Source organism: Peromyscus maniculatus, chromosome 1 (assembly GCF_049852395.1).
Source record: "Peromyscus maniculatus bairdii isolate BWxNUB_F1_BW_parent chromosome 1, HU_Pman_BW_mat_3.1, whole genome shotgun sequence".
NCBI lineage: Eukaryota > Metazoa > Chordata > Mammalia > Rodentia > Cricetidae > Peromyscus > Peromyscus maniculatus.
In genome coordinates, this window is record NC_134852.1 from 168,072,813 (window position 1) to 168,097,949 (window position 25,137).

Below are 25,137 nucleotides of genomic sequence, written 5' to 3' on the forward strand. Positions count from 1 at the left end.
TTGAGTGTTAGGATTAAAGGTGTGTGCCACCACTCCTTGTCCTCTATGTTTAATCTAGTGGCTTGTTCTGTTCTCTGATCTTCAGGCAAACTTTATTAGGGTATGTAACACATCACCACACCTCTCACTGACTCTGGAGCTCCTCGGTTTGGCTATGCTGCCTGGCCGGCAAGCCCTAGGTGTCCGTCTATGCCTGCCTTCCCACACTGGGATGCAGGCACACACTGTTGTGCCCAGCTGTTGTCATGTGGGTGCTGGGGATCAAAGGGATTCTCATGCTTGTGCAGCAGACACTTTGCCAACTAAGTCATCTTACCCTCCTGATTTTGATTTTACTAGACAGTAGTCTCCCTAGTTTTGTTCAAGGCTGGCCTTGGACTCTCAGTCTTTTGCCCCTGCCTGCCAAGTGCTGATATTATAGGTCTGTTTCACCAGGTCCTTTTTTTTTTTTTTTTTAAAATTAATTTATTTATTATGTATACAGTGTTCTACCTGCATGACAGAAGAGGGCACCATATCTCATTACGGATGGTTGTGAGCCACCATGTGGTTGCTGGGAATTGAACTCAGGACCTCTGGAGGAGCAGTCAGTGCTCTTAACCTCTGAGCCATCTCTCCAGCCCTCACCAGGTCCTTTTTTAAGACTACTTTTCACTTTAACTAATCTCAAATGGCACATGGACAGTGTTCATCAATAACTGTTTACTAGGAGTGGATTTAACAATTCTGTTTTTCCACAACATACTCAATTTTCCAAATTTTTCTGTAATATTATCCCTACCAGGCAGTCTTGGAGTACATACAAGTCCTCCCTAGTATTTTTAGTGCCATTTGAAAGCATTGGTATTCAAAGAAACAAAAAAACAAAGCATACCGTATTCTACAAACTGAGCTCCTGTGTCTGTTGAGGCATCCTAGATCACTGCCTTTCTTAATCGGATTGACTTTTCCCTCTAGCACCTTAATAAGTCCTCTACCTTAAAAGATAATTATTTTTACAGGCTCAAAGTGACTCATATTTCTCTTAGACTTGGTAACCTTGAAAGAAGACTACTATAGTTTTCAGTTCCTTTGAGTTGATAATTTGAGTGTATATTAAACAATAGGTTGAAATTTCCTTATAAGAAAATCATAACTAGTGGTTTCTAAAGCTGTAAAACAGCATACAGCGAAGGGAAATAACAAAACCCGAAGCCAGAGAGAACCCTTAGTGTCCCTCAGTCCCATTTGCTCTCTGTCAGCTTCCAGAAGCCATTGGGGTCATTGTTGGGGGCTCAGGACTAGGAGGTCTCTGCTCAGGTGGAAGCTGTCTGTGCTGTGTGCTTGCTGCTGTGACCCGCTGAATGTTGAAATTGCCATGTCAGGTCCGCCTTGGACTTGTCCCTTGTTGCAGATAGGTTGCTTGCTTCAGGAAGGGCCACATGACCTGCCCGAAGGACGTGCTCATGAGAACTGAACATAGTTTCCGAAAGCACATCTCACCGTTTCCCACCCACTTCATTTTTAAAGGAATACAGTTATGCATAACCGAAAAATCTGCATCAAATACATTCATGCTTTTTATTTTATGAAAAAAAATCAATGCTAAATTCTGTGGGTGAATATTTAGTCTGAAGAGTTTTCTTAAAATGTAGTTATTATTTTGACTTGGTATTTTCATGATCCCTTCATGTATTCCAAATAACATTAGTGAAGTGCTTGTTTTTTCTAAAGAAGTGGGTATATAGCACTGGTGTCACATTATAAATAAATGTGTGTATGTAACTTAGAGATTAAAATAACTTCTTTAGCTCAGGATATTTATCTCTTAGGAAATGAAATTGTAACCCTGGCTTTGCAGTCACTCTGACTCATCCACTAACAGAAGGAGCTCAGTCACGGCCATGTTCTTGCCTTTGTTTGAGAATATGGGGCATAAACCACGTCCTCTAGGTTGTGGGTATCTTCCACATCAATGCTGCAGACCTTATAGGTATATAGGTAAGGCTTTTCCTTGGAGTGAATGTGTACTTCAGGCTGAATGCACTCTTTCTCCACAGGCTGAATGCACTCTTTCTCCCCAGACTCCATCGTGGGCTTCTCTAGACTGCATTATCTTTATCTATCTAGAATTCCAGGTTTCTCCCAGGTTGAACCCTTACTATTCACATCCCATCCATCTCTAATCTAGAATATTACACATCCATCCTCCTGCCATCTTGGCCTAAATGCCCATGTGTTTTGCTTGGATCACTGGAACACCCCGTTAACTTGGCCTTACCACCTGTTCTGAACACAGCAAACCATGTCCTTTACCTTTCAAGACTCTGAAAGCTCTTTAAAAATTTTTTGAACTTGTTTCCTGAGCTGTAATACTTCTTGTTCCTTGAGCCTTGTGTCTGCTGCCCAGGTCTCTCTCCTTGCAAGCCTCCTGCCTCCTTCTCACCATGTCTGTCTTGGCCACACTGGCCCTCTTTGCCTTCCTTTTAATCTTACAGCTAAGCTCCTTCCCACACTAATCTTACCTCAGCCACTCCATAGCCTGGAATGATATTTCCTAATAATGTTATGGTGGAATCTTGAATATTCAGATATTATTGTCAGCGTACCTCTTTAGAAAGTTGTTCCCCGGTCTCTAAAAGGAGCAACCCCCCCCCCTTTTTTTTTCTTTTTAAAGACAAGAGTTTCACTTGGCTGGCCTAGATCTCACTGTATAAACCAGGCTGGCCTTGAACTCACAGAGCGCTGCCTGCCTCTGTCTCCTGAGTGCTGGGATTAAAGACATGTGCTACCATGCCCAATCAGTTTCATCACTTTTAATTTTTAAATGCATAGTACCAATCACTATCCAATATTTTATTCTTCATCTATCACCATATATCATGTGCACATTTACATGTGTTGTGGATGCTGTCCTCTAGGCACAGCATGGTCCTTTGTCCTCTTAAACATCAGCTGTGATTATCTACAGGGGACCTGCTCAGGATTGGGGTCATTAACTTGCTGTCATGGAGGTGGGAAGGGCTCACGAGTCCCTGCCCTTCTCTAAGGATGTAGATCTAGTCAGCATCTTTAGTGGTAGTGGTTCAGAAGCTACCCATGCTCTTTTTCCTTGTCCATGCCTTCATAAAGAACCACAACTAAACTCACTGGTTCACCAAGCTATACTTGAGTAGAGTGTTTTCTTTGGTCTGTTGCAGGTGTCCTGTCTGGGGAGAACAGATATCTGTTTGTGTCCCAAGGAAAAGTTCACACAGCAAGATCTCTTTGTATAGTTGTGTTTGTGTTGAACTCACAATCCCTTTTCAACTTCTGGAGTATTGAGATTATAGGAGTGTATTGCTACACCCAACTCCTAATGTTTCTTTGTTAAGGCGACAAGTGCCTTGTATTGTAGAAGTCTGAAAGAATATCATGTACACACTCAATAAAATGATGAAGGTGTGACTTGAGCTGCACATCTCTAAACATGTTGTTTAATCCTGGGATTCTGCAAATCATCACCTCAGTGATTTGAGGAGTAGAGAATTGTATCAGAGCCAAGACTAGGGTTCGGTGAGGAACGTACTTGTAGGATGAAAATTGAAAACACCCTCACTTGCATTTCCAGCACATTTCAGCACAGCAATATGTAGTCTTTTGTTGTTTGTTTAACCTGCATCTTTTTGGACAGTTTTGACTCTTAAAAAATATTTCACTAAAATAATGTTTCTCAGAGATTTTTTTTTGGTCCTCTACTCAGACTTGTATTAGTCTTTTCTAATTTTTTCACTTGATTTTACATTCTAATTTTAGGTAGTATATAATGATTTTTATGTAGCAGATACTTTTAACAAGGATTAACTAATTGAAAACTGACAGTAGTTTGTCTCCTTATCTGGTATTTCTTTTTCTGCAATTTGATTTTACGGTTATTATGGTTATCTGAGGCCTAAAAATACTAAGTGGAAAATTCCAGAAATAAATAATTTATATTTTAAGTTGCATACTGTTCAAAGTAGCAGGAGGTAATCGCACACTTACACCCTTGCTGTGTGATGTTAATCATACCTTTATCCCATTTACCTATGCTGTATATGCTGTCATCTTGTTAGTTACTTAGTATCTCAGTTATCCTGTTGACTGTGGTAAAATCACAGTGTTGGTGTTCAGGTAACCTTACTTAATTTAATAATGCCTCTAAAGCAAAAGAATAGTGATAGTGGCAGTTCGCATATGCCAAATGGAAACTGTAAAGTGTATCTTTTAAGTGAAAATTCTCATAAGAAAAGAAAAATACTGTATGTTGAAGTTGCTAAGATTTATAGTAAGAATGCATCTCTCAGGCTGGTGTTGCTGTTAGACTTCAGAGTGCGAGTTTATGGCCACAGTCTGTGATAAATGTCAAGCTAGGCGGGAAAAGGCATCTACTTGTGAATACAGCAAGAAGACAAAGTAGCTGCGGGGCTTTGACAACGGCAGTTTCAGAGATCGTGGAGGGTTGGGCTGTACCCCAGAGAGGATGGTAGTGTTTGCGTGAGAACTCATGCTTACACAGAGCATGAACTTACCCAGAGCCGGAAAGCTGTCAATAGGAGGGACCAGAGTAGTTAAGGGATGCATAGTATATACCATGTCCTAGAGTGGTTAACTACATGTAGTATGTACCATGTCCTAGAGTGGTTAACTACATGTAGTATGTACCATGTCCTAGTGTGGTTAACGATACATAGTATATACCATGTCCTAGAATGGTTAACTACATGTAGTATGTACCATGTCCTACAATGGTTAATGATACGTACTATATACTGTGTCGTTACAGATAGATTTATAAAGCTGAGAAGAGATTAGGATCGTTAACGTTTATTCTGGAATATTTTTTCTTTAGTCTGTCCTTTAGAATCCATCTTTATGTAAATATGCAGTCAGAAAAAGTCAGTGATGGAAGTGTCATTTGCTAAGTTTACCAGGAAGGAAATAAAGGATAGATTTGCCATGATGCTGTCAGAAGACTCAGTATGGTCCATATATTCAGTTTATTTATTTTTGAGACATGGTCTCATAGATCCCAGGCTAGCTTCAAACTTGTTGAGTAGTGAAGGATAACCTTGATTTTTCTGATCCTCCTAACTCTGCCTCCCAAGTTCTGAGATTAGAGGTGTGGACTCATGCCTGTTTTATGTGGATCAGATTCAGGTCTTCCTGCATGTGAGGTAAGCATTTTACCAACTGAGCACATTCCCAACCTCTAGCCCATTTATTTAATTACTCAACATTTTGAACAGATAAGGGGGTATGCAGCAACCCTATACTCGGGTTGGAAATGTCACTCTGGCTAGAAGTACTTCTGTGCCAGTGTGGCTTTATGATATAGAATGAATTTTGTGAAAAATTATTGAGATATGAAATGAAATATATTACACATCACACATTAATATAAAGAGAAAGTATAAAGTGTAAACCTTTTAATCTAGAATAACAGCTACATGTTTGAGGCTTTTAATACAAACAAGTGAAAAGAAATCAGGAAAATAGATGAGTGAACTCAGTAAATTAGAAATTTATACACCAATTTTTAAATCAGTAAATAAAAAGATGTCAATTAGGGAAACACTAATTTCACCTTAAAAACAAAACTGTCCAATGAAACAATAGAGAAAGCAATTCCTTCAATAACATTTTAAGTAAAGATAAGTTCAGAGAAGCAATACAGACAAGAAAAGTTTAGAACATGTTTTCTCATAAGTGAGTATATAAATTAAAATAAGATTTATTTAAAAATAAGATTTATTTTTTATTTCTTAAATTTTAGGTATTTAAAAATATAGTGCTGGAAGTGGACCAAGAGGAGGGGTGTAGCTGTAGGAACCCAGCGCCACCCCAGAGCTTGCACTCTTCCATGTCTCTGCGCTGCCCCTCTAAGGAAGCAGAGTTAGCCATAGCTCTCTTCAGGTCATTACTTACACAAGTCAAAGAGTTGGAAATACTCAGAATGCGTTATGCCAGGGGAATTGCTAAGTATTGTATGTCCTTATGATAGCCTTTCAGACAGTCATTAGTAATTTCCAAAAAACATAATTGGTATCAGAATAATTACCACAGATGGTTGGTAGAAACAATGTGGTGTTGTTCAAGAACAGAACAAACAAAAACAGAAACAAACTATTTGCCTAGAAAAAGAAACTGGAAAGACATATTTAAAATGTTCTACTTTTAGAAGCATTCTCTAGGATGAATATTAACTTTGATAAGTAGGAGGAGAGTTTAGCTGACGGGAGTATAAGATCAGGAGCCTTTCACAGAAAGGAGACTGGTAGGGTCTAGTCTGTCTTCTTTCTGATTAACTGTCAACTAGAAGATCCCTTGACTGAGTCACTTCCTCCTTTGTAAAACCAGTGAGTTGTGGGCTTGAAAATTGTCTCTGAAATAATACCTGTGGGCTTCTAGGGAGGGAAGGTGGGGAGGCGAGCAAATGGGTGTAAAGAACTTCCCATAAAGCTCACCATGAAGATACTTTCTGTTCTCCAAACTGTAATGAGTTTTTAAAATTCAAAAACTAGATACAGCTTGTCCACTATTTAAAAGTGTATACATTCAGGGCTTTTTGTATATTTAGAAGGTCATGTAACACATCGATGTTTGTTTTGGTTTTTCGAGACAGGGTTTCTCTGTGTAGTTTTGCGCCTTTCCTGGAACTCCCTCTGTAGTCCAGGCTGGCCTCAAACTCACAGAGATCGGCCTGCCTCAGCCTTCCGAGTGCTGGGATTAAAGGCGTGTGCCACCACTACCCGGCTTGATGTTTGTTTTATTGTTGTTTGTTTTAGTTTCCTGGAGACAGAGTCTTACTGTGTAGCCCAGGCTGGCCTAGGACTCGTTCTGTAGAGTATGTCGTTCTTGAGTGTTGGTGTTCTTCTAACCTTTGCTTCCCAAGTGTTGGGATTACAGGCATCTGCAGCCACCTGGCTTTTGAGTTCATTTCTTTAATGCACAGATGCCTACCATGGGCACACTTAGAAAGATAGATGGGGCCTGGTGGTAGCCCTCGCCTTTGATCCCAGCACCCAGGAGGCAGAGGCAGATGGATCTCTGTGAATTTGAGGACAGCCTGATCTACAGCCAGGGCTACACAGAGAAACCCTGACTTGAAAAAAAAAAAAGAAAGAAAGAGCAATGGGGCTGGGAGATAGCCCAGTTAGTAAAGTGTTTACCTTTTACCTTACGGACGTGAGGACCTCAGTCTGATCTCGAGAGCCCATGTTAAAGCCAGCCAGTTGTGGTCCCGTGCACTTGTCTCAGCGTTGGTTCTTCGAACATGTGGATCCCTGGAGCAGGCTGGCCAGCCAGCTGTTCACCTGCTTGGCAAGTTACAGCCTAAGAGACTTATTCTCAAAAAAAATAAACGGCTTCTAAGGAACACTGCCTGATGTTGCCCATTGGCCTGAAGACATCCTGAAGAGTCTCTCTGTTTCTCTCTCTGTGTCTCTGTCTCTCACTTATTCCTGAGGACATACACACTTTGACGAACCTTACAGTGCCTATCAGATAACTTTTCCATGAGATTTTTAACTATTTTGGGAAACCTAGGGCCTTATAATCTCCAAAATATTTCCAGTAAATAGCTGAATTTTCAATGTACTTTGCCTATTTTTTGAAAAGAACTTAACTGGATTAGCTATTACTAAACTTCCTGGTCCATTTAGTTTCTACGCATAATCGGCGATACTAAATTTAGTTATTTTTTTTCTGCTATATTTTGAAAAGTGTCTAGTATTTTCTACCAGACTAGACCAAGGGTAAATGATTAAATACACATAGTCCTTGCCTTGAAGGACAGTATGTGAAGAGAAAGGCTTGAGTGACTTTGCCAGAGCTGCCCAGTTCCAAATGCAGGCTCCCTGTGTGAGTGCGGCAAACACAGAAGGCAGAATGTGCATTTCAAAGTAGTGTGGATGGTGGACAACACAAGGATTGCGTTTGACTCAGAGTTTGACCACATTTATCTCACTGTTTGCCATTAATTCTTGGCAGGTTGTGGGTGGATGATGTGCTCCTTGTTTAGAAATTCATCCTTGAATTATCTGGTTCTGCTTTATCCAAGTTTATATGGAAGTAGCTCAGGTTCAGCTTGCTGGGCCTGAGATTCCACGCCTTATATTCCTGGCTTACTCCAGTGGACCTGAAACAAGTCATTTGACTTGTAACTCAGCTTCATGAGCCTTGCATTTTGTTTTTCTCCCTTTATCTGGGAGCTGGCCAACTGGGAGGGTGGGGTTGGGACATTTGGCCTCAGCCTTTATATTCATTCTTTATAGGGCTACAGATGTAGACTTTACAATCTCTAAATACAGTCAAGAAAGGCCCTGGTGGGATGAAATGAATATATTAATTGTATAGTCTTCACTACTACAGTTTTCCTGACTGTATTTTGGCATTTTTAGCTGTAGAATCTAACCCCCCCTAGAAGTGGTGTGATGGTCTTCAGCCTGTGAGAGGTCCTCCTAGGTTGGTTTCCTTCTTTTCTCTGGGGGTAAAAAGGATGGATAGGTGGAGTGTTAGCATTCCTGGTTAATGTCAGTGTTTGTTTTGCTGGATCCTTGTGTGTAGATGGGCACTAGAGTTCTTCAGAACTGGCACAGTAACAGCTGCATTTTCAGAGCATTGAGGGATGCTTGTGTGTGTGTGATTGTCCATTGGCAACTCTTTTGATGAGAGTAGTCCAAGAAGGTAGTTTGAGTATGAGAGACAGAACCAATGAGTCTATGATTACTTCAACAACAAAAAAATGCTAATTAGAAAGAGCAAACCACTAAATCTATGATTGCTTTCAGTAATAAATGCTAATTCATGACCCTTAAGATAATGTATGATTAGATTTGAAAGTCATTTTTGATAGAACCATTTGCAGATCACATCATGCAAATTGGCAGAATAATTAGCATAAGTGTATGAATGCTTCCTGTGAATTGGATAAAAAAATAAGAATTGTGGCAGGTGCTGTAGGTTTTGGTTGTGTTGAAAAGATCTTGACCAAAAAAAAAAAAAAAAGCCTGGTGGTAGTGGCGCACACCTTTAATCCCAGCATTTGGGAGGCAGGGGCAGGCAGATCTCTGAGTTCAAGGCCAGCCTGGTACAAAGCTAGCTCCAGGACAGCCAGAGTTGTTACACAGCAAAACCCTGTTAAAATATCAAAAAGAAAAGATCTTGACAAAACCCAAAATCTGAACATTGAGGATGAGAGGGGTGTGTGCGTGCGTGCGTGTGTAATCAGCCTACTAAGCTATGTACTCCATTGTAGGGTGTTAAATGTGTTAAATGTTTGTTCTGATGGCAGGTGATGCTGAGTGAAGTAGGGAATACTCTGTGTCCTTTATCCAGATTCAGGGAGTGGGGAAGAAAAAGCATAGTGTTCTTTGCAGCCACTTATAAAAATGCTAGATGAAATGGCCTTGTAACAGATAGTATGGTTCTTAAGTCTGAGTATGTCGAGGAGCTAGTGTAAGAAATGTAGAATATGTTCTTGAAGATGCAAGCAGTGTTTATAGGGACATTTTTTAAATCCATGTTCATAGTGAATTATTGAAGGAGAAAACAGATTTCTCATGGGTCTCACATCCTCCTGTATGTTGACTTTGCTTGTTAAATATTATTAAATGCTTTGATGGGAGATGCGTTCAGTGTAGCAAAAAATAGCAGGCCAGGAGATTGATGGTACAGACACCCATATCACTGACAGAACATAGTGTATCTCAGAGTGCTTGGTAAAGCATAAAGGATGTGTACAAATTTCCTTGTTTTGTTTCCAAAGAGCTGCCAGAAAGCACAAGTCACCGTGTTTTCTGTGTGTGTGTGTGTGTGTGTGTGTGTGTGTGTGTGTGTGTGTGTGTGAGAGAGAGAGAGAGAGAGAGAGAGAGAGAGAGAGAGAGAGAGAGAGAGAGAGAGAGAGAATATGAATGTAGGGGGTTCTGTGTACAAGTGCACATAATCTGTCTAATAGGGTTGATTTATTGCTATGTTTTTTAGTGCTGAGGGGAGACTCACAGCCTGGAATTCTGGTTTGAGCTTTTTACATTTTAGCTGAATGACCACTGTTTCTTCATCACAGTTGGCCTCCAGAACAGTGTCTTGAGAATGAGGTACTAAAAATGTCCTTGACAGACCAGAGAGACTGTCAGGAGAACAGAGAACAGGTCAGGAGAGGAAGAGAGGGTAGCCTCCGTTCCCTTTTAGTTTCTGTCCATCATTTAATTATCCTCTGTTTTCTTTAGGTTTTGCAGTCAGTTCTGGCCAGAAACATTTGACACATTTTCACTGGGTAACTGAGGAGCGATTTATAAAAGTATGGACCAGATGTAGGTAGTAAAGGCTGGTAAGAGCCAGAACTCAAGAGAGGAAAGCCATTTGGAGGGCCTACTCAGCAGTAGTCCCTTGTGGTCTCTTGAAGGGGATGTTGCACATCTGAGTAGCAAGTGTAGCAACAGAACCCCTGCTTTCTCACTGCTGCCTCTGGCCTGTTGTGGCTAAGCTGTGAGGATAAGGCAACGGCCAAGGTGTTCATGAAACCTGTGCCAGGGCAGCACCCAGCAAGATGGGAAGGGGGAGAAAGGAGCCCTGGCTCTGTTTCTGGCAGTAAGAAATAATAATAGTAGCAATAACAATAAATCAATATTATGTTAAATTAATACAAATATAAAATATATTAATATTATTTATATTAAATTATTTATTATTAGTATTATCATCAACATCATTTTAAGGGCTCCAGCAATTTATCCAAAGAGATGACAAATGTTGACTGCTATTGCCTAAAACGATCTAAAGAAACACAAGCCAGTGTAGCTCATATTTCGTTCGTTATTTATCTTTTTATTTAAGGGATGATTATGTAAAGATTTTTCAGATGACCAGGAGGAAAGGGCCCTACTTCCTGACTCTGTTTGCTTTTTTCCTTTTTCATTAACTTTACAAATTAAGATTTCTTGGGGCTGGAGAAATGGCTCAGAGGTGGGTTAAGAACACATACCGCCCTTGCCGAGAACCCATGTCAGGTGGTTCACACCTGCCTCTAATTACAGGCCCACAAGGTTTGGCTCCCTCCTCTGGCCTCCTTGGGCACCTGTATTCGTGGGTACTTGTCTCTGCACAGACATGCCCCCCCAACCACGTCATTGAAAACAAACTCTTTGGGATCGAATAGATGACTCCGCAGCAGGAGCTCTTGATGCTCTTACAGAGAATCTGAGTTTGATCCCCAGAAAATATCTGGTGTCATCCTGTGCCTCTGGCCTCCTTGGGCACCTGCCCTCACAAACATACACATAACTTTTTTTTTTTAAAAAAGATACATAAATCTCTGCTGTTTTTGTAGTTTGAAGGACTGGCAGAGGTGTGATGGTCACGTCTATAGTCTGCCTTCAAGAACAGGTCCTTGGATGGGGATGGTAATAAAAAGCAAAAATCTTAAGTGTTTTTTCTTGCATCTTTTTAATTGCTCAAGAGAGTAAAGGTAGTAGTTCCTATAAATTATTGATTAATAATGATTACTAATATGTGGCTGCATTTCTAGTAGGTATAGACATTTCCAGGTATCTGGTATTCGTGGTGGGGATTATAGAATATTCATTATAATTTTCAAATTAACCTCACTAAAATGTGAATTAGCATTCACATTTCAGTGTTACATTTACATTTCAAGGTGTTCTTTATCACCTTATTAAAGTCATGGGCAGGCAGGGGGGTGGCTCAGTGTATAAAGCCTTAGCTACACAGGTGTGAGCACTGGAGCTCAGATTCTTGTCCCTTGCAAGTGTGGCCTCCTGATTCCAGTGTGAGAAGGGACCCTCAGAATAGGCTGGTTAACTATATTAGCGAAATCCGTGAGCTCTGAGTTCAACTGGAAAGGCCTGCCTCAATGACTCTGGAGGAGAGTGATCAAAGACAGCTCCTGACACTCACCTTGGGCCTCCATGTGCACATGTTTGTGCATGTACCCACACATAAAATAAATAAGTAAACAAACCACCTACAGTAGAACATTGGGTCCAGAATCACCTTTCATTGTAACATCTGGGAGCTCTGTATTGCCTGACAGTATTTAAGATACTTTGGTAAAAATTTATATTTATTTGAATCTTTGTGATTGTTTATGAAGACAACAATAAAATCTAAACATCAGAAAAGCAAAATGGAATGAGAGCAGATTTGCAGTTCTAGCTCTTGGTCTCCTTCCTCCCTCCCATTTCCTCTTCCTTCTCTTCCTGTTTTTAGCAGACTTGCTGGGAGGAAGACCATCACTTCTCATTCTGCTCTGTCCTACTTAAATATCGAGAGTGTTTTTTGTTTTTTTTTTAAATGTTCTTAACATTGTTGGGGAGTAGAAAAGAACATGACACTTGCATTCAGAATTGTGAAGTTTTTAGATTTAGAAATGTATATTGAAGATGGCAAAGAAAAAAAAACAGAAGAAAAACATCTACTAACAATAATTTGTTTCTCGTGAGTGACAGAGAGATAGCTCAACTAACCAGGCCCCGGAAATAAACACCGTGGATACTGTGGTCCAGAGCATAACCTGTGTTCTGTTCTGCCAGCAATCTGTTGTCTACTTTTGCCCCAGTTCTAGACTGGAGAAAAACGTGTGAGGCTTTAGGTCTTCGCCTCTCGTTTATTTCGGAAACGTGTCAGTGTAAGGGTATAGCCATTTCCGGAGTGTGGGATGCGTTCCAGACATACCCAGGGAGAGGACTTTGTCAGGTTTCGGTTATTTTCCAGTGATGCAGTTGCACTTGTTTCTCAGAGGCGTAGGGCTGCAAGTCACTGTTCGGTAAATTTATGCTCAGGGGCTTCCTAAGGTGTGAATAGTTTTTGAGCTCATTTGCCTTTAAAATGGACCATCACCGGTCTGATTCTCTGTGTCCTCTATAGGTAGCACTTTGACTTCCTATGGGTACTTCTCCCAGCAGGTCTTTCGGGCTCTGCGGAATCCAGGCCAGTGTATAGTTTGTAACCCAGGAGTCCAAAACAGGAGTGTGATCTAATGTGCTGCTGCCATTTCCATTCCAGGGACAGGAGAGAGTGGCAAGAGCACCTTCATCAAGCAGATGAGGATCATCCATGGGTCGGGATACTCCGATGAAGACAAGAGGGGCTTTACCAAACTGGTGTATCAGAACATCTTCACAGCCATGCAGGCCATGATCAGAGCTATGGACACTCTCAAGATACCATACAAGTATGAACACAATAAGGTGAGTGAACTCATTGGAACAGTTGGCAGAGTGGTTCATGGTGTCTTAGCACTTCTACAATGGACCCGAGGTGTTAGAAATGCACTCTTTTCTTCCCCTTCCTCCTTGTACCCTCCCCTCCCCCTCATCTCCTTCCTTCTTCTCCTCTCCCTCTATGCCTCCCCTCTGTGTATATGTTATAAAACAAAAGATAGCCTAACCGTTATCTGGCCTGTTTGATACTAGGAAATTGTTCCCAGGTACAAAATTGGTTCTAGCTTTTGGAATGCTGCAGCACTATTGGAATTTCCTTTGCTATTGCCTAAGTGTTACTTCATTGAATGGGAAGTATCTCTGGCTATGGAAGGAGCTGTGGACCAGATGGCATAGCACTGCATGTCTTTTTATAAGCCTCACTCTATCCTAAGGATTCCAGACTCAGGAAGCAGCTTTTAATAAATTGCAGTAAGTTGCACACTTTTACCAAACCAAGATTAATTTTCCTTGAGTGTAGGTACCCATTATCTTGGCTTAGGGAATTCTTTACTAAACAAGCATGTTTACATATTGGTGAGCTGCTTCTGACCACCCTAAGTTGAATGAACATGTTTTAGGATTTCTTTTGAACATACAGTGATCTAGAGTTTGTTTATTTGTAAATAACATCTTGTCTTTTCTCTGAATACAAGTGTTCATACCTAATGATAAAGGAGATTGTCATTTAGTAAAACCTACTTATGCAAAGTGTATAAACATGAGATTACTTCATTATTTAATTCTTTCTAATAGAGTGAATTTCCATCATCTTACACAGATATGCTCTTTTGATTACATTCTCTGTCTTGGTCTGGAATTTGGTAGTTAATAAAAAGGAAGCAACCCACTGCCTCTGAGTTAGCATGGCTAGGGATTTGTCAGCAATTACAGCTTGGAGAAGATGGTCTGGATTTGGCAGTTGGTGGTGTTCCTATATTCCTCTTGTAGTTTTTTATATGTGCATGCATTGCAGGAAGCAAGCATGCTCCTTGGTAATATTTCCACTACAACGTGTCAGGAACAAAGCAGAGGCTTTTGTTCATTAAATAGAGCACTCCAGATAGGGGATCCTGGTATCCCTTTGCAGCTGACTTGTGATTTCTGTGAACTGTCCAGTCAGGGTATCAGGCAGGGTAAAAGGATCTATAATCTGCCCCATTGCCAGTCTCGGCAATAGAAAAGCACCTAACTTGGTGCTGTTACATGAAAAGAAATGATGTTGAGGACTCACCCTGTGCTACGCTGAGCCGACAGCTCCGTTTTTCCTTTTGTTCTATGTTTTGAGCATCCCTGATCTGAAAATCTAAGATTTCAAATGTTATGGTGCTCTTGTGGAGGGTAAAGGACAGCTTGCAGGAGTCAGTCCCTCCCCCTACCATGTGGGTCCTAGGGATTGAATTCAGGTTGTCAGTATACATGGCAAGTGCCTTTACCTGCCGAGCCTTCTTGTTGACTCCTTGTGTAAATTCAGTAAAATTACTAAAAACCAAAAAAGAAATCTGTGTAAGATTTCCACCAGGCTCTGTACATACCATAAGCATTAAAGAAATGACTTTTTGTTTAGATTTAAGTCCCATCTTACAGATACGTGTGTATGTATGTATGTTACCAAATCCAAAACCTCTGAATTCTAGAATGTTTCTGGTACGAGCATTTCTGACAAGGGATTCTCAGCTTTACATAGTTTCTGAGTTTAGTCTTGTAAGTTCTGATGACCAGGCTCATTCAGCAACTAGTTGACTTCTAGCTCCCTTTGCTTGAGTAGCTGAGGACTTTGTTTTTATTATGTTTGTTATCACAACACCTGTCTTTCCTTTTCGTTTGGGGTGGAGAGGTACTAAGAGGACCAGAACTAAGGTGTCTAAGAATGAGGAAGGACAGTCCCAGGAAGGCTGCTCAGTAGGGTGGGGGTTGGGGGTAATCCAGTCAGTAAAGCACTTGCCTCGTGCCCAAGAATAAGGAAGGACAGTCCCAGGAAGGCAGCTCAGTAGGGTGGTGGCCTGTGGGGTGGAGCGGGTGGGTGATTCAGTCAGTAAAACTCTTGCCTTGCAAACATGAAGATCTGGGTTCACTCCTCAGACTCCAGTTGAAAATGCTGAGGCATGGTTACACAAGCATGCAATCCCAGCACTGGAGAAGCAAAGACAGGAAGGGTCCCTAAGGCTTCAGGTTAATGAGAGACCCTGAGAAGGATAGCAAGGTTGTCCTCCGGCCTTCACACTCTGATTGCAATCAGAGAAGCAGTGGAGAAACAACCAGCGACCCCTTCTCTCCTACTACTTTCTGTGTCTCTATATGTATTCTGGGTCCTCCAAAACCTCTATGGTTAGTTCTAGTCACCCAGTCACTAACTCTGCCCCCTGATTAAAGATTAAAGTTTATTGACAGTCTCGGGAGTGTCAGAGTTCAATCACAATATCATACAACACATGCGTACCCACACCTAGTCATAAACGTTTGTTAAAAATGGAGAGTGCCACATTAAATGCATTTAAATTTTTCTGAAAATTTTGCATTACTTAAAAACTCTCAAGATCCTCAAAGCTATTTTCCAAGTAGCCACAGTTCTGAAGGCTGCATCATCATATTCCTGCCTTTGATCAACTAAATAAGAAATTGCCACCTTTAAAAATTACAAACAAATAAAACCAAAAACAACACAAGGGAATTTTCTTAGTTCACAGAATGACTATGGGCTGAGCTGCACCATAGGAATTTCCACCTATATAAACAGAACTATTTGACATATGTTTTAATATGTTTGTCTGAAAAGTCAGATGAGCCAAAGAATCGCAGGCTGCAGAAGCCAACAACTGGCTGAGGAAGTAGGAGGAAACCTTTTGAGGGTGTGAGCTCACAGCAGGCCTGAGAAGCTGAAGGACTGGGCTTGGGAGAGAGGAACTGCAGCCAATTTCAGTCTTTCATCACTCACTTCAGATTCCGATTCCTGGGAAACGTGTTGGATTGGCCTAGCCTGGATTCTTTGCTAGTTCTTTAGAGGGGGAAGGAAGTCTGGTCAGTGGGATTGACAGTCCCTGGGGGAGATCTGGGTACTGCTGGTGGATGAAGGAGAAGGGTGCTGGCCCGGCTTCCAAATCTCTATTGCAAAAGTGCACTGTCAGTTTATAACGTGAAATGACATGTGAATTCTGTGCAGATACAAGCCCTCTGAGTTTACTTAGCATTTACCCTAAAATAAAATTTCTTATTCCGAACTTACTCGAGGTTACAAGATGGGAAGGGGCTCAAGAGGATGGTGAATCAGTAATAGCTGTATATGTGACAAGTATATACCAGCATTTTACTCCAAGCACAGAAAAGCCAAGCAGTCTTGAGATTTTCATAGTTCATGTGAAACCTTCATTTCTTTATAGTTGGGCTCCAGTTGTCTTACATGTGGAAGTAGGAAAAGTAATAAGTTGGTTTTAAAATTCAAAAAGCAGTGCACATGAAAGTGTCTTCTAAAAGTGTCAGCGAGTGTCAAGGCAGTCCACAGTGCATTGTCCTCACGGAGAGAATAGATGGGCTAACCTTACATCTTTATGTCTTAGACAGCATGAATGAATTTAGGAGGCGTCTACAGAAAAGCTGGCCCCTCAGGTGACGGCCATTGTAATGGGATGCCAAGGGAGGCACAGCACTCCTTATCTGGATGTGTTCAAAATAGAGTGGATCTTTGACATGTGAATTTCTCTAAAGCAGTTTTTCTAAATGAAAGCAGGTGATGGGCTAGGCAGCCTGACATCCCTTCTAACACTTGTCCTCATGCTGATCTCCCTGTTTTAAAGTCTCTAGGAGGCAGCTGTGGTTAGAACTCTTACTGCAGTGTGAGGCTCCTACCTTTCTTGAACTTTGTCCATTCTTGGAAATAAAAAGGAAAAGAAAAAAGACATAAACTAACGGATTTTGTTTAGACGGTATCTCTAGTTCTTTAGTATTTTCCCTCTTTCTGAGTCCCATGAATAAAGTAAATAAGTAAAAATAATTATTTACATTTTTGCAGGGGTTTTTAGTATTCAAAGTTCAAAATAAGGTAGAAATTTTGGGTAAGTATTATTGGTAGCTTGCTAATGAAGATCTTTGAGAATTTTATGGTTTCTTTAAAACAGGAAAAGAATAAAAGAATTGAGGGACTTTCATGACTAATTTGATCAGTCAGTCAATTTTTTCTGGGTTTATTGACCACTTTTTCCCAATTCTCCAGGACTCTCTGGGGGAGTTGAATTGATACTGAATCTCTAGTGACTGCATCAGTTACTCTAGTCTAGTTTATTGGTGTGTGTAGGTTTGTATGCCTCTGTGAGTGTAGGTGTACGTGTGTGTGTGTGTGTGTGTGTGTGCGCGCACGCGCGCCCTTGGATTTACAGAGACCAAAAAAAAAAAGGCATTGGAGCCTCAGAGATAGAGTTAAAAGCATTGCAGAATGCCTGGCTTGTTATGTGTTGCTGGGAACTGATTTCTGGTCTTCATGATTGTGTAGCAAATGCTCTTAACTACCCTTATTATCAGTTTAAAAAACCCCTTTCTATGATCTGCATCTCTCTTCTTGCTAAGAATTGACTTATCTCTTATATGTATGGGAGCACATGCTTTCTGTAGTGTGTGTGGGGAGAGGACAACCTGCAGGAATCGATTCTCTCTTTCCACCATGTGGGTCCTTGTTGTCACACTCAGATCACAAGGCCTGGTGGCAGGTGTCATTTGTTACCTGCTGACCTATCCAGCTCCTTTGTTTTCTTTTTAATATGTTGAAAGTACTTTGTAGTCATATTTTCCTGCACTTGATTCCATTGCAGTTACTTATTCACTTTATTTTCATGACAGGCTTAAGTAGAAAATGAATATGAGATTTTTCTCCCCCTTCTCCTCGTCCTTTTGAAACAGTCTTTTGTAACCCATCTGGCCTTAAACTTGCTGTGTAGTAGAAGATAACCCTGAGTTTCTTGCTTCCTCCTTTTTAGTACTGGGATTACAGGTGGGCACTATGCCTAGTCTTACAGTATTCGGGATCCATCCTAGGTCTCTGTGTGTTCCATGCAAGCACTCTGTCAACTGAGCACCATTCCCAGATCTTTTTCTTAGCTGGAGTTAATCCAGTTAGCAGGCTTGCCATATTCACTTAGGATCAATATCTGAGTTGATTTTTACCATCGAAAGCTGAGTGAAGAAAGAATTCAGCAGTAGACTGACACCGACGACTTTTCTCTCTTCTGTATTGTTACTGAAGTACAGCTTACAAATAGAGGAGTCTCGAGTATCCCCACCCTGATTATGTCTGCACCTAAATCTCTAGGTCTGAATCAGCACACCCAGCACCTTAGGCTCATTACCAACCACAGGGGATCACCTCCTTGATGTTTAAGGATATTTAGTTTGGCCAGCGTTTCAACCTGTATGAGCGAAGGCACACAGTGTGTGATCTTTGGTATCTGTATTTAAGTCAGATTTGAGGAGTTCATTTATTCTTGTTTCTGATAGTAATGTCCCATAGAACTTTGCCTGGTGATGAAGATATTTTTTTCTCTGTTTTACCCAATAGATAGTCACATTTGTGTAACATCTAGTTTTATAACTATTCTATAGTACTTCTGGTATGTTTCCTTTAATAATGTACTTGAATGTTTGTAATTGTCACAAATAATACAAATACTGGTACTTTTAAAACTTAGGAAATGTACATGTAGTCAATTCCAGTGCATATATATCACCAAAGAGTTTTCTACAACATACCAATTTATATGGGCCTTGTCTGTAAAAATTGTAGTTGTTCAATATCTATAGCACTTGGTATTGTCTTGCTGATGTGGTGGCTAGTTAGTATTTGCATGGTTTTATTTTTCATGTATTTTTTCTTAAAAAATTTTAAAAAATTATTTATATTTTATGTATGAGTGCTCTGCATGTATACCTGCAGGTCAGAAGAGGCCATCAGATCCTATGATAGATGGTTGTGAGCCACACTGTGGTTGCTGAGAATTGAACTCAGGAGCTCTGAAAGAGCAACCAGTGCTCTTAACCCCTGAGCCATCTCTCCAGCCCCCTTCATTTCTTTCTTTTTTTTTTTTTTTTCCCCCCTTCATTTCTTTGATAATTATGTTGAGAACCTTTTCATGTTTTTTTTGTTGATTGTCTTTAACAAAAACACATAAACTTTTACCCTTGGTCTGTTGGATTATCTGATTTATTATTGCTTTGTAGGAGTTTTTTATATGTTAAGGATACAAGTCTCTGCTTAGTAAGTGAATTTGCAAATATCTTCTTTATTTTTTGGCTTGCTTTTTATTTTCTTACTAGTTCCTTCAGTGAAAGTCCTTAATTGTCCAGTTAGCCACCTTTTGTCCCTTCAAATTAGTCCATTTCAAAGTAATCTTTGCTTACTTACAATTCATATAAATAATCTAGACTTTTTCTAAATTCTTTATTTTTGCTTTTTCCATTTAGATCGAAAATAAACTTCATCATATATTGTAGAGTACAGTGAACTAGCCATGTTTTAATTTTTTGCATGGCTGTCGGTTAACCCAGCTCATTTACCAGACACCGCCCAGGGCAGGGCAGTGCAGGACCACTGTTGTCACACATGTCCTGATGATGAGCATGCAGACACCGCCCAGGGCAGTGCAGGACCGCTGTTGTCACACATGTCCTGATGATGTGCATGCAGACACCGCCCAGGGCAGTGCAGGACCGCTGTTGTCACACATGTCCTGATGATGTGCATGCAGACACCGCCCAGGGCAGTGCAGGACCACTGATGTCACACATGTCCTGATGATGTGCATGCAGACACCGCCCAGGGCAGTGCAGTGCAGGACCACTGTTGTCACACATGTCCTGATGATGTGCATGCAGACACCGCCCAGGGCAGTTTTAATATTGGACAGGGTAAGTCATGTGCTTTTGCTTTTCCTCTCCGAGGCCACACAAAAGCTGAGTCAATTCCTCTGTAGTTAAAGGTTTTTTGGTTTTGTTCTACTCACCGCCCACCCCCCGCTGCCGAAAAAAATTTAACTTGTTAGGCTTCCTAGGCAGAACACAAATACTTTCGAAGCTTATTCTTTATATAAAAACATTGTCCTTTTTCCTGAGGCCTCTGAGTTAGTTACTGTTCAGCTTGTGTTAATGTATGGCTGAGTACAAGATCCTTTATTTTTCCTAGATTAATAACATGACATTAAAATAATCAGTTACATCACTTCTGAAGGTTGATGGAACATGCTGTGTGCCTTCATTAGTATTCATGGGGCCATGTTGATTGTCCTTTTTACCATTTCATTTAAAAAGAGGAGAAGCTAGGCTCAGTGCAGTGGGAATCATTTTCTTTCTCCAGCAGTGTCTTTTGGGCTGACATTTCCTCTGCAGCACCCAAATTAGCTGATGTGTTAGCAGAATCCTTTCCTGTTTCCTGTCTCGGGTGTCCACAGCCCTTGCATTGAGCAGGTTCTTCTGGATTTTCTTTCTTCGCTGTGTGATCTCGAGCTTTTGTGGAGTAGGCCACTTTCTGTGGCTCAGTGGAAGAGCTTAGGTTAAGTGAGAAGGGAAGAAAGCTTCTTTGATGCTTGTTAATTAAGGCATTTTGATCTGTTTTTTAAACGCTTTATTTGTATGTTGTGATACAGTTTGTTTCTGTGAAGAGGCAAAAAACCCTAGATGTTGTTTAGTTTGGTTTGATTTGGCTTTTGACTTTTGAGATAAGGTATATTACTTCCTTTTCTATTGTTGTGATAAAATACTGTGATAAAATACTAAAGCACTTTATAGAAGGAAGAATTTATTTTGGGCTTTTGATTCCAGAGTAGTGGTTCTTAACTTTCCTATCACTATTTCCTCATATTGTGCTGACCCCCAACCATAAAATTATTTTCATGACTCCTTCATAACTATACTTTTGCAACTGTTATGAACGTGTAATGTAAATACCTGATATGCAAGGATATCTGATACGTGACCTCCGGTGGGGTTGCGGCCTACAGGTTGAGAACCATTGTTGTAGAGGCATGAGTGACCATCACTGCCATGGCAGGAAAGTGTGGCAGCAGGCAGGTAGGCATGATGCTGGAGCGGCAGTGAGAGCTCACATCTCTAACTACAAACAGGAAGCGGAGAGCAAACTCAAAATGACAAGTCATGAAATTCTCAAAGCCCTCCCCAAAGAGTGCCCCTAAACAGGGCCAAGTAGGAAAATGGCAGCACCTTTAGAGGCACTGTTATTCAAACTACCCTAGATGCCAGCATTCTCCCTCTGCTGCACATAAACAACAACTGCCTTTGGATAATGTTTCCTCAGCATAGTATTTGGAGCCTATCTGCACTGTGGCTCTTCTCTTTGCAGTGTGTCCACATTATCTACATCCATATCTCAGGTCAGCTTGAGCTGATGCATTGTTTAATATAGTATGACCAGGGGCTGGTTAAAAGGACTTACTGCTCTTACAGAGAACCTAGGTTCAGTCCCCAGCATCCACATGGATGATTCAGGACCAGAGGATCTGACACTGTCTTCTGACTTCCTCAGGCACCACACACACACATATATGCATGCAGGCAAAACACTAACACACAAAATAAACACATCTGAAACAAAATTTTAAAAATTAGTGTGACCAGAAGAACATTAATACCCAAGGACAGAATGAGCTTTAATAAAACCTGGCACAGCATTTAGCACAGAATTTGACTATGCTGAATGAATTAGTAAATGAATGGACATTTGTTTACTATGGTAAGTTTTGATGCATTACTGTGTAGTATACTACTTAAGAATACAGTCAGTGGAGTCAAACACAACTTTACTTGAAACTGACTACAATTGAATTGCCTTCTGATATTGAACAAAGTTATCTTTCAACTCCAGTTTCCTTACTGACAAAATAGTGGCAATTATAATTCCTACTTAACAAGGTATATAAGGATTCTATTATATAGTCTATGAAAAAGCAGAAAATGCTGCCCATTGTTAAGAGGGATGGTCTTTCATATAGCCATTCAGCTACTATATATATACTAAGTGTCTCCCATCTGCTCAGCGACAGAAACCTATCAGACTCATTTTACAAGGAAAACAGGAATGGTATTGAAATATCTAGACACATGAGAAAAATTCTACTTTAGCAATTTCTCTCACAACTGCTGCCTGACCTGAGCAGAATGACTTGACTCCTGACAATATCCTCTGCATGAGACACTGTGCTTGTGAACAGTGTGCTCTGGTGGACCTGCTGCTGCAGCTGCCTCCCAGCCCAGGGCTTGGGCCCAAGTGTCAGCAGCATCTCCTTGGAGGCTGCTCCCTGGTCACTGAGGATGTGAAACTCATGGTGGCTCTGGTGTTTGAAGGGGGTGGCTCCACATAAGCCACATCATCTTCTCCTGACCCTGGAGCCTGAACTCAGTAAGGCGAAGACAGTGATGCCTCAGCATGCTGAACGAGAGAAGATGAGGAAGAGAACAGTCCGAAGGTTTTGAGAAACTGAAATTAATGTAAAAGGTAGATTCTTCACGCTCAAGCTCCTAGCTGCTCTTGATTCAGTGATCTCAGTCGTTGCAGAAACTGTCTACACTCAAGTAACATAGTCAGGGAAGCAATTTGCAATATTTGGGGGCAACTATTATTTCTGTTCTCCCTATGGAACAAAGACCCAGACCATTCATGTCAGATTTACTTCCAAAACCTCTATCAGGCTGTGAAACCATCCATGCTCTGAAGACAGACTGGATCGTACGCTTTGAGCATCGTCCCTGCCTATGGTCAGGATACTTGTAAAGCACAGCGCGATAACAGCACTTTGCTGACCATCACCAACATGATATATCAAGGTTTCACACTGCAGTCATATTGCTGTGGAATAGAAAATGGACTTGAAGCACATGGTGCTGAAAGCCCCTCCCGACCCCATGATTTGGAGAGACGGTGCCAGACACGTCAGGCCAGTGGAATCTGCTCCACTTGCTTTTTAAAGGCCATTCTCTTGCTGCTTGCCCAGGATGTGTATTGCCGGATGAGACTGACAGTGTTTCCCCAGCCACCTCCTTATTTTGGATGACCCTGTGGGAATGTGGCTTCCCTTTACTCTTCTTGGTAGGTGGAAGACATGCTATATTATTGGCTATGACCTTGGAAACTGTTAATACATCTCTAATTTGGGTAACTACTATGTTGTAAAGGTGAAGTTTGTGAACTGTGTATTTGATGAATGACTGATAAATTCTCGGACTGTGATGATGTAGGTAGGGGTGGGCAAGAACACCCAGGGCGACAGTTTCTGTGACATCAGCTGTACCCCAGATGAGCTGCACTATACCTGCCTGGGCATCTTTGGGTGCCATGCGGTTATTGCTTATAAGGAAAATCAGGCTGAGCCGCACATCCAGGACACCTTGGTCACTGCGCTGTCAACAAGGGGCTGCAGGGCCCCTGCTGGTGGAGCTGCCTTCCACATCTATTTTATTGTCATCTGGGTCCGACTGGACTTTATCACAGAAGGTTCAGCCATGGAAGCCAGGATGAGGGCGGTTGCATCACTGAGTGGGTCTCTATCTTCAGCTGGACTGTAAGAAAGCCTGGAAACGAAGTGCCCCAGTGGAACTGGGGCCATGCTCTAGGCTCAAGAGAGAATTGTCAAAGCTTGTGTTGTAGGTGAAGGAGCTGGGGTCAGGTCAGCTGCAGAGGCCGGACAGCTGTAGCCAACAGGCTGGAACACTGGGAACAAAAGCCTCAGGAAAACAGCAGGAGCTGGTCATCAAGATCCACAGCATCCAGGAGCCTCACCAAAGCTGGATATTCAGTTAACACCTCATTGGTAACTTATGCTGTCAGAAGTGTTAGGAATTTTAACTGTAGCACATTTTGGCCCAGGGCAGTGACCGCCCTCAAATGGAAGGACTGTTTGACTTTTAAGTATGTAGAATTAGCGTCTAGCAGCCACTTTTGTGTACTGGATCCAGATTTTTCTAGTTTGCACCTAGCCATGGGGAAGGGTTATCTTTTTATCTTTTTCTTTGCACATCAGTCTGTTTTGGCCAAGCTCTATCTGCAAATGGAGTGACCTTCTCCAGTAGGCACAGAAGGTACTGTCCAGTCAACTGAATATGGGGCTGGAAACATTTGAGTACTAAGGCAGCATGTCTGAAATGTTATTAAAGTAAGCATAATCATACAGGGCTCTTGAGAATTGCATATGTGTATTTCAGTGGGCCTGGGGTGGGCCTGTGGTAGGCCAATGGCTTTGCTTTCCTGACAAGTTCCAGGTGATGGTGTTGCTTGAGTCATCTTGGACATAGAACTCTGGCTTTGCCACTAGGGGCAATGTGAAAACAGCATTAGAGAAAGCACCCCACAGCATATACGTCAGTAGGATTTCGGCCATGGGATGTTAAGCTAGTGGCTTAAACTCTGAACAGTATGCTCCCCTTAGAAAGTGAGATGATGATGATGATGATGATGATTATGATGATGATGAGACTCACTCTGTATAGTTGCTATGAGCGTTAATGAGAAAATAGAGGTACAAACTTCAAGTAATATTAGTGCATTGTAAGTGGATGCTAAATAAAGAGTTGTTAAATTCTTTCTAGAAGGGCCAGGGTTAGGAGAGAGAGAGCCTTTGAGGAAAGTCCAGAGGCTTTTGAGGGAAAACTATTGATTGTTTAAAGATACAGGGGAGACTTTGACTGAAGACTGTAGGCTCCATTATCAGCAACAACAGTGATTTCTTGTAAGCAGCAGCCTGGCCTCTGGTTGGACCCAGCATGTAGCTTGTAGATGAAAGAGTCCTAAAGGGCCAGTGGATGTAGATGCTGCTGAAATCAAGTACACTGACATTCCCTGGGAGTCAGTGTAGCTTGTCATCCTGACTTCAGGGTGTTTGCCAGCAAGGACGGGCAGCTAAAGCAATCAGAAAGAGGGCAGTGGGCCTCAGCT

General features: G+C 41.4%; 1 protein-coding gene across 1 annotated transcript in view; it reads left to right on the forward strand.

Annotated features, from left to right (window-relative positions):
- Gnaq (G protein subunit alpha q) overlaps window positions 1–25,137 on the forward strand; it is a 246,765-nt gene that overhangs the window by 81,908 nt on the left and 139,720 nt on the right. Inside the window, exon 2 of the mRNA XM_076560700.1 lies at window positions 13,021–13,205. Within this exon, the coding sequence (XP_076416815.1) occupies window positions 13,021–13,205 (185 nt within the window). The remainder of the gene's footprint in view (window positions 1–13,020; window positions 13,206–25,137) is intronic.